This window comes from Pieris rapae, chromosome 13 (assembly GCF_905147795.1).
Source record: "Pieris rapae chromosome 13, ilPieRapa1.1, whole genome shotgun sequence".
NCBI lineage: Eukaryota > Metazoa > Arthropoda > Insecta > Lepidoptera > Pieridae > Pieris > Pieris rapae.
The window spans coordinates 3,422,638-3,433,825 of record NC_059521.1 but is presented as its reverse complement, the minus strand read 5'-3'; the positions used below and the strand labels follow the sequence as shown (position 1 = coordinate 3,433,825).

The 11,188-nt window shown below is 33.6% G+C and overlaps 1 protein-coding gene across 1 annotated transcript; it reads left to right on the top strand.

Annotated features, from left to right (window-relative positions):
• The first annotated feature begins 815 nt into the window (after window positions 1-815).
• Window positions 816-10,131, top strand: LOC110991779 (trypsin). The gene is made up of 7 exons (XM_022257268.2): window positions 816-974; window positions 1,371-1,442; window positions 2,382-2,530; window positions 3,938-4,065; window positions 5,415-5,673; window positions 6,742-6,891; window positions 9,964-10,131. The coding sequence occupies exons 1-7, from the start codon at window positions 911-913 to the stop codon at window positions 10,114-10,116; spliced, it is 975 nt and encodes a 324-aa protein (XP_022112960.2). The 5' UTR covers window positions 816-910; the 3' UTR covers window positions 10,117-10,131.
• The last annotated feature ends 1,057 nt before the right edge of the window (window positions 10,132-11,188 follow it).

Here is an 11,188-nt window from a genome sequence, read left to right as displayed (position 1 = left end):
GGTTAGGTTAGTTATTGTTTTCATACCTGTTTCTTTTTTTAAATTAAATTATCGTTATACAGTGGGTACTAGGGGCCCATTTTATCCACTGGGCCCTGGGCTGCAGCCGAAACAGTTATGAAGTAAATCCGCCCCTACCTGAAGTCATAAGTTCGATCGCCAGCTGTGCAACAATGGACTTTTTATGTGCGCATTTAACATTCGCTAGAACGGTGAAGGAAAATATCGCGAGGAAACCGGTATGTCTTAAACCTAATAGGCAACGCCGTGTGTCAGGCAGGAGGCGGGAGAGGATCACGTACTGGCCAGATTGATAAAAGATCATAAAACAGATTCAGAAATGAGGTGTGGATGTAAAAAAAGTAGCGTCGCTGTTTTATTTATTTTCATGTTATATATAGTTTTGTTGCGACTATTAAATATGTATATATAGATTAATAATGATGATGAATGATGCCTGTTTTATAATGTATAGATAAAGTACCAAATAGCTAAGCAACACATAAATTATTTGGAAGATACAAGTTCCGAAGAAATTTCGCGCTACCTTGACAGTCGTGAAACGCAACAATACTGTTTATCCTATCAATGAGTAATAAATAGCAACATTGTGAACAATGTTATTATATAATTTAAATATAAAAATTAGTTTATCACAAATACTTTATTAAAGATGTTATTAAACAGCGTGAGACATTTTTAAAATTACAAGAACATAGTAATTGATTTTTAAAGTAACCGTTTAGCTCACACAGAATATATAAGTTGATTATTTAAGTTGATTTATTATAATGTCGCTAGAAGTCAGATTAACTTCCACATAAATATAATTACATAGCAAAGCGTGTAGATCGAATTATAATCGGTTTACTAGTCCGCGTGGAAGTATGTTTGTGTGTTTGTAGACAACATGTTGTGTCGCCGATTAATTGTGTTATTTGTGTTTATTGTTTGTTCTTTAGGTCAAAATGATGGTAACTATATGTTCACGTCTTTTTTATACGTATATATTTACTCTGTGATTTAATATTGCTGTAATTTATTTCAGTTTCATTATTCTTATGGTTTTTCAAATGTCTGTAATTGTTTCATTATTTTTTGTAGACATTGTGAGCGTTATATTTGTTTATTATAAATTTACAAAAAATACACTAAATTAGTTAGATTAGTAATCAAAACCGCGCAGCTTATTTAAGCTACTGATATTACGTGTCACTTTTTGCCAATTTTTTTTTTTGTGAACTGTTCTTTATTTTTTTGTAAATATAACAGTTTTTTTTTGTGTTTGCCCAGTAACATCGTTTTTATTTTATTACCGAATAAGTTTAAATAAAATACTGATAAGGATTAAAATTTTCATACTATCACAGACGGACCAGCTAGCCACAAAAGGGTAACGAGCGGTAGACTTAATGAAATCGAATGGACACCACACGTAAAAGGTAATTAATATTATATATCTAATATGAATATGTACTTATTAAGTGTTCGTGATTTCCAAGCCATATAGCATGGAGTTGCTTTTACATAAAACAGAGGCCAAAGTTTAATGATACTGTCGTCTATGGTCACTCTCAATGAGAGCTCGCGAATATCTTTAGAGTAGCCGGTTCCACATAGTAGTTGTCCGCGGCAAAATCTTTGGCCGTGCTACGGGATCTATATTAGATTCAATTAGTGTTCTATTTATTTGTATTATGTATGCAATTTAATTAGATAATAAAGTATAAACAATTTTTTTTACCAACATCCTTACCAATAATAATTAAAAATCGATAAATAGAAAGAAAATAAATCAATATTTATTTGTTGTAGTGTAAATAATCTAATTATACTCATCAATTTTAGAATAATGCAAACAATATTCAGAATGCAATGCAATGTTCCGCACAATATTTTAAGTCGGGAAGGCTTAAAATATATATACTGTACTATGTAGTACTGGGTAGATAAATTTTATTTTACTGTCAAATTTGGCTTGGAAGCTTCATTGTATCTTTATCAATATCAAATTAACGTTTGATCTTCATCACTCATGTAACTTTTAACATATTATATATACAACGGCCACATAAACATATGTATAAGATTCCTAGCCCTGTTCAGTATTAGGATATGATAATTCAGAATCTTTGATCTACACTTTGAGCGGCATTTATATCGTAATTGAAGTGAAAAATAAACGAAATCAGTCTGCACGTGATTAATAAATATTAAAAATCTCGCGAGTGCGTTGCAAGCCTTTTAGAGTTGGTACGTAATGTTGTAGTAGAATCGGTTTGGGGATATTTCAGTGTCAATAATGTGAGATGGACATTTTAATCGATGCTATTATGAACAATGATAAATATTTGATTTTAATGGTACATTATTGTCCTTAGAATATACTGGACTACTTAATTCAAAGTGCGTGCAGCAGTACCTGCGAATCTACATAACAAGAGTCATTCCACCTAGAACCTACTTATACAACCATGAAGTCGTTGCAAACTCCTACCCACAGGACTTCTACGGCGATGGCAGCGTCGATGTGAGAAATATTATTTAAATAAAAAATAAATCAGTGGCGCTACAACCTCTTTAGGTCTTGGTCTCAGATTTCTGAATCAGTTTCATGATCATTTTTTAAATCTAATTGACAAGTAGGTGATCAGCCTCCAGTGCCTGACACACGTCGTCGACTTTTTGGGTCTAAAACAATATGTCGGTTTTCTCACGATGCTTTCCTTCTCCGTTCGAGCAAATGTTAAATGCGCACATAGAAAGAAAGTCCATTGGTGCACAGCCGGGGATCGAACTTACGACCTCGGGTATGAGAGTCGCATGCTGATGCCACTAGGCCAACACTGCTACCTAATAGAAATACCATTTACAATATATTTAGACAAATTTGTTTGATAACATAATATGCTCAGTAAATCAAGACAATAAGGTTTGTTTTTATAGAGAACCTTTAATATTCGCCAGTCGGAAATAAAAATCAATTTCTGTGATTAAAAGTTTTCAAACTGAACATATAATTAATTTAAGGGTATGAATGATTTGTGAAAGGAAGGCGTATAGTTACTCCAATCTTCAAAGGGATTCTCCTTAAGCCTCTTCATCGACCAGTATTAACTGGCCCAGAGTCTCCAATCGTTGAGGCTGGCGAAGTTCTGTATAGGCTTACCGGCCAGAATAACTTTAGCGCGTTTTAGTATCTGACGTCATCGCAGTGATTGCTCAAATGCTCAGCCGGCAGCCCAGATTGAAGTTGTCGCTAGTGATTTACACTATTTATTTCAGCGATATATCGGCAGAGACTGAGCACAGCAGAACAGAGGTCGAGAGTTCTGACCGCTGTATTAGTCAGTATGCGCCCTCTCCTTTACTTTTTTTTCAAATTTAAAATACAATTTCTATGTACATTAGCGAGAGTGCTACTAGTTTTCGCTGGCGGAGTGTGGAGCGGAAGTGACTTTTTTCGCTTTTAAGTGCTGAAAAAGACCTTTCGCCGCTGCAGATGATATTCAATGTCAAAATAAATCTTAATATTATCTCCACATTCAAAACTTTGTATTAACTTCAGCAAACCCTTTAGGGTTCTGGAAGAAATATAATGCTCGGCCTCGGTGTCAGATTTTAAAACCCGCGTCTAATGGACGCATTCTTCTACAAAGATTTCTCCTAAATCAGTGGCATGTAGTTGTATGTAGTATGTTGAATTTTTTCGAGTTTTTGACCGATTTTTTAGTACCGTCGATTCTTCGTCTAATATCCATATTAGACTACTATTACTAAAAATTGCATTCTGCTTTTAGATCCAGCTCACTTATTTAGTGTTTTGTCTCCGGCTAGTTGAAATATGCAGGGGATGATGCATAGCATCTAGCAAAGACGCGATTTCAGCCTGCCCGCGCCCCCTAGATCTATAGTAAAATGCCAATATTTGTTACAGATTGGCTGGCGAATAGTCGGAGGTCATTATGTGGACATAAAATCCGTTCCGTACCAGGTTCTATATGGCAAGTACTGCGGTGGGACGCTCATAGCTCCTGAGTGGGTGATCACCGCAGCACACTGTAAGTAAGTGTAACTGGTAACAGTAAAATAATATGTAGTGGCATCTATGACAAAAATTTCCAATCCAATTACAATTTATGATGAATGTCTTGGTAGGAATAGTACGTAAAACTCGTTATCCAACCACAATAGAGCGATTGTTAGGGCACCTTTCGCTGCTCACCGCTTTGCGGAACCCACGTGCTATTTCAGGACCAATACGACTTGGGGTCCTTCTAAGCAGTGTCCCGTTTCCTAAAAGGCTGACAATGCGCTCGCGACTCTTGTGAGTGTGTTAAACCTCTTACTGGTTTTCAACTTGTTCTGTAAAAGAAACAAGCATTTAGATAGACAAGAAACTAGGTTTTTAATTAATTGAGGAGCCAAGTTTTTTATTTATTGATAAAAAGCTTGCCAACGCTTGGCACACTGTTACATCGCTAAAAAAATCACAAAATACAATTTCAAATGTGACAAGCCATTAAAGGCAAACATGACTTACACGAAGAGATCTAATATTAAACAAAACAAAACAACTATTTGACAAAACAAAAAAACACTAGTAAAAAAAATAAACTTAAGAAACTACACAAAAATCGATTTCAATGTGTGAGGTTGAATGTTAAACAATTTATTTTAGATACTTTATTAAAACTCAAAACAATTTTATCATGTTGAATACTTTATTTAACAAATACAGAGACAAATTATTCTGTATTTATATTTCCACTCCGAACCTTTAGAATTTCGATAGCATAATTCATTTCTGAGGATGTTGTTTTAATCTTAATATATAAAATCAAGTATAAAGACCTCGAAACAATAGGGGTTCGGAGTTGGACGCGGAAAGCACTAGATAGATTGCGATGGCGAAGTGTAATTGAGGAGGCTAACGCCAAGAAGCTGTATAACCATTGATGATGATAAAATAAAGTCCATCCAAAAAGGATTATACTAAGGAAAATATTAGCCACTTAAATATAAAAAAATCTACCTAGATTTCTTAAATTTTCTTTTAATATTCAATCAACAGTGAACTTATATACATAATATTATTTTGCAATCATAACAATCAAATATACAGTAATAATAAAAATAATTAAAAATTATTGAAAAGAAAATTTGAACAAATTTGAAAATTTATTTATACCAATACCGGTGATTCCAGAGTTGTATTACATTCATTAAATCATAATTTATCTTTAGCTAATATGGTATTCACGGACTGTTAGGCGGTAAGAAGTTCGACGAAGGATAGGAAATAATATTATTATATTAAATACTAGGCATACGCCTATATTATGTACGAGATACTTTTATGTGTATTGATATATCGTCAATGCCTCTTGATTAATAGCAATTATTTTTTACAGAGAAAAAGCGGAATTTGTATATGCCGGATCGACATATCGCAGCAAGGCACAGCCCTACAAAATTTGTTCTCATTTCACCCATCCCTTGTGGAATCAGTCCAGTCTCCACACTCATGACTATGATTACCAGCTCATTCTACTGGAAAAACCTGTCCCCGTCACAGCTACCACAAGGCCCATCGCGATTGGCAATATTGGGGACGTCAGACCCGACGTCATGATTGGGGTTAGCGGATGGGGACATTTATCATATAGTAAGGTATGAATTAGAAAAAAGCAATAAAAAGCTGCCAACTGAAGTATTTCCGAACCAATTCGACTTAGGGTCCTTCAAGAAAATAGCGTACCAATTCTTAAAAGGCCGGCATCGAGAGTGTCCATGGGCGGCGGTATCACTTAACATCAGGTGAACCCGTTTGCCCCCTGTTCTATAAAAAAATAATAATAATTAGTTCTGATTTAACCTAAATAACATACTACATAACGATAACATTATAAAGAGCAATTTTTTATATTTTTTTACGCTTGCTATGGAATAAACTGAAAAATTTATGTACTTTGTAAAGATATAATTCAGAAGAATTATATCTCACTTCAAAATATAGTTAAGTATTTCTTTTACGACTGATGATACCAATCTGGGGTAATCCCATTATATTATATCAGTTCGAATAAATCAAAAGCCATCTAAATATCACGCATCTATAGAGAAGTGGGGGAAAAGTTTGGGCCCCTGTCGAGAACCCTGGACGCCCCTCGCTCGACAAGTTTCTGATTAGCGCCGTTAACCTACTTCTAGTTACGGATTATGAATGAGTTATAGTCAATTAGCTACGATGATATCGCTCCAACATTCCTATTAACTTATTGTTGCACAGTTTATAGTTTGACACATGCCAATTAAATTCATTTGAACCTTCTACCTGAAGACCGAAGTGAGATATTTAGGCGGTCAAGAATCTCAGATTTTGTTTGCGAGTCTTCTCATAGTTAGCGTGCATTCCTCCTGTAAGTCACGATAATATGGGATATGAGATACAAGAGTCATCGTTAACACCGTGTCTGAATATTACCCTCAAAGATTTTTGTTACGTAAAATGAAGAATTTGTATAAAGGTTTGAAAAAGCAGAGTAGGGATTGTTCTCATGATTTTTAAGTTTTTTATCTCGTGTTCTATCTTTTTAACGCACTTGGGAACATTATAGCAGTGTATCTATGGGTGGCACTGATGTCGATTTACTTAAGATGAACCTCCTACTGGATTGGCCACGGCCTAAGAAAATAATACAATCATAAAGTAAGTATATTACTGTTGTATTATTTTAGAAAAGCCGCATGCAAGACCATTTGCGACGAGTATTTGTACCAGTGATGGCAGACGAGCTCTGTCGAGAGATGCCCGACGGCAACTATAACATGATTACACCAAGAATGTTCTGCGCTGGATACATCAATGGAACTAAGGATTCGTGTCAGGTATTAGAATATTTGTTTATGTGAATCTTATATTCACAGTCATGTGTTTGAAACTGTGCAATCGGGACGTCTAATATAACTAACTGTTGTGGTGTCTGCCAGAATGACCAGCATTGTGAAACACGTCTGATTCACATCATAATGTTATACCACGGCCAGTTAAAACCATACACACGCATTAAAATCATTATTTTTGGTATTTTTTTAATCAGTACTATTATTCAGTGTGTTTCGTTAGTACTAAATGTTATGTCTATGTCTAACACCCATTATTTAACGGTATATATCACCTACTTCTCAATAGGTACAAAAATGTGAGGCAGTGACGTAATATAAAATTACATTTGTCGTTTAGTTTTATATTAAGAACTTGGTGTTGGTGTGATCTTAATACTAACTAAAATACTAATTTAACAAAATGTGTTTGTTTGTATTTGCGTATCAACAATTTAGCTAGTATGGGAACTGGTTAGCGTTATACAAAAACTTTAGTAAATATTGGAACACAAGATCTTCAATATATATTTTTTTAATAAATGTTCGTTTAAGTTGAAAGTAGCGCAGTGACAGAATACACTAATTACATTAAAGCTCTAACAAAACACGATTGCCGACTTTCAATTGCATTATTCATACATTCCGTGCAGTTTTATTCGGGACGCAGCATAGTTTAATTACATACAGAGTTCGAAACGTCATAATTAGTCGTGTTTGTTCAATAATTGGGTTGCTTTAAAAATATAGCATAAAATATAGAGCTTGATTCTGAATAAGTTTTCTTTTTGTGATACAATTTAATTTGAATTTAATATAAAATCGTCTGATTGGGTTTTATCATTCTGCAGACTATTTCGATACAATCACTGTCAGTGTATAAAATTGACAAACAGATGCTTTCATAGAAAACTATATTCTGATGGAATTTGAACTAGATGACGTCCAATTTTAATTAAAATATTTTTTTAACAAAGGCATTTAATTCGTCACATCCAACATCATAAATTTATTAGCCACGCAATTTTATGACTTCATTCCATGAATCATATTGTAGGAAACAGAACAATACACATACATACGTAGATTAAAATATCTGAGGATAAATGCAATGCTATACTCTAAACATTCACAGAGTAGGTAGTTTATACTTTATTTTATAATATGCCGATATTAAATAAAACATTAACCGTCTTTCAATATTAAATGACAGTAAAATCTATTGCGTACACTTAAATATCTAAGCGCAAAGATGAAAGGATATTTTTTTTAAATATCCTTTTTAGTTTTTGACAATTGACATTGAGAATATTTCTCTCGTAATAAACCGCAGTATCACGCACTCACACAATTTCGTCGCATTGTTTTCAAATAAAAATATAAAACGTCACAGTGCGAGTGCTGAATTAAAATACTTTTAATCTCCTTTTAATTTAGGTCATGAAGGTTTACGCCGAGTCAAGTAAATTTACATTCAACTTTAGAATTTTTAAGTGCTATTTAAATTGTTATATTGCATTTCCCTAGCTTATATAATGGAAAAAAAAGTAACAGGTCTCTGAATTTTCTATAACAATCTTGACTAGTCTGTGCTTTCATACTACTCAAGATTTTTTTGTAATACATTCTTAAAATAATAATGAATTACGACATATTATATGTAGTATAGGAAATTCAAACTATATATTATAAATTATATGTAATTTATGTATAATCTATATAGTATAACTATATAATAGTTTTCCATCAACCATTGGCTTTTCCAATGTTGGCTGTCGTTAAGAATATATAAACAAAAATAGACGAGTAGAAAAAAAAACATATTTAAAATGAAAAAGAAATATGTGACCTCATTCTCATTATAAAAATTATGATGTAGAATGCACGTATCAATTCAATTGATTATTATGCGTCATAAATAAATTAAAAAGTTCTGCATTCAAGTAGATTGGAATGAGAATTAATTTGGAAGCATTAAATTCTTGGGAGATCCCTCTTGGGGTTTGTCCATACAAACCAATTATATTATCTAAAGATTTCGGTACATACAATGACGATATTACATGTAATAATATATTGCAAATGAAGTTGAAACGTAGCCCGTAACTTTCGAGTTCAGTATTGAGTTTCCGTATATTATAACAATTATTGACATTATTTAAGGTAAAATCAATACTGTCATTATTTTCACACATTTCAGCCATTAAGAGCATCTTGTCGTAAGAGAGCCGATTATAATGTAGACAATTAGGTATATGGTCGCTATTGCAGAGTACCTCTACTGTAAGATAAAAAGACAATCTGATTTGTTTCGAATCGATATTCGGAATATGACATGGAATAGTTACTTTTATATACTTTATACTATGCTGACTACAAATCCTGTTTAAGTAGCCTTTTTAACAGCCCGATCTGAGTTGTCCTACCTTCAAAGCAACAGCGAGATTCAATTCTAAATAATAGCTTCCTTCCTTTTTCTTTAACACAAGTGTGTGTAACTTATATAGCCATTACTCTTGAATTACTCTCGTATTGTATTAAACCGTTAGTTTGACGCATCAAATCTAAAAAAAAAAATATTTTACTTTTTTACCGTTTCTTAGAATGATATGAAATGTAAAAAAAATGTTGTGTGGTTTTATGAAACCCGGTAAAACTGAAACGTTTTTCACATTATAGACATTTGACTTAAATTTTTTTGAATATATGCCATTAAGGGTATAAAATCGCTTTATCAATCTTAATTTTATACTTGGAAAATTGGATTTATCCCATTAGGACTAATAAAAGTAGACTAAGTCCCCAACTAATCTTTTTTTTAAATTCTGTGTCTTAGAGAGTACGACATATTAAAATAGCGTGGAGCACTGGCACAAATGAATTCTTTTAGTCTATACACTACACGGTCATCTGTTGCGAACTATGTGCGCCGCCGTATTGGCCTTGGCTGCTATGACGAGCGCCCTTCACTTTATCCCTACTCCGCGGCCGACCGTCACGCAACATGCGCCACACAGACCAAAAAGTTTGAGACGATGTAATAAAAGTTTCACTTTAAAAATATTTGGGTATTTTCAGGGTGACTCGGGTGGACCAGCAGTAGTTAACGCAAAATTGGTTGGCATAGTGTCATACGGTGTCGGATGCGCCGGTGCGGGACACCCTGGCGTCTACAGCCTTGTACCCGTAGCCAGGCGATGGATACGAAGTGTCACCGGTTTACCTTTGTAATAAATCATGCCCATATCTGTTTTTTTTATTATCTATATACAATTTTCGTGTCTTTATAGATATTTTGAGTATTTCTTTTGATCCGATCCTATTTACGTAAATGGCTAAATGGCTTGCGCACTTAGCTTAAAATTGACATTGTAAAGAACAAATTAGAATTTGCATGCATGACACTGCAATAAATTAAACCAATTTAAGAGGTTCACTTTATTTGCCACGAGTAAAACTAACGATATAAAAATGTTTGATAGGTTTTTTTGATAAAAAATATTTTATTAATTGAAAATATAAGCTCAGTCTCCGTAATGAGCTGGTTCGGCTCCCAAGGCGAAGTATTATTTATTTCCCCGCGGAAATCGCATTAACATCTTTTAAAAAAGGCTAAATTGGATCTTAACTTCATGCCGTTAAAAATTATATACAATTTTAAACGCGTCTAAAAAAGTTCATCCAGAAGGAAACGAGTAACATCTATAATTCGGATGTGGTTACGTTAATTATCTATATTAAAGATATAATTAAAAGTATCCATTTCTCAATAATACTCGGGCGTTATTTTTTTTTATTATAGTCTATACTACATTAAGTACTTCTAAACTGATTATAACTTTGAAACATAAAGAGGACGTATGGACTGGTTTACGGAGACCAATGATCTGGTCAAGTAGAACGAATGATTGAGAAGCGGTTGACAACTAGGATGTACAAGGCAACTGATAGGGAAATCCAGATTGGGCCTCGTCATACATACCTGTAGGGGGCAATAGTGGGACTAAAAAAATCGATAGAAATAATAAATTATTAAGGTCACCCAGAAGCTGGATAGACATGTCCCATTTAAGCACGTTTTCAGTACCTAATAGCCTAGTAATTTATGACGTATATTACAGATAGTAATATATATGATGGCAAAATGAAAGATAATCCATCAATATTATTGGCATTTCAACGATACTAAAAACAAAAAGGCATCAAATAAAAGCAATCAGGGTGACCTTGGGTGTGACCTTGGCTCGTTCAATAGATCATTGAGATCGACAAACACCGTCAATCACTGTCATAAATATTAAAA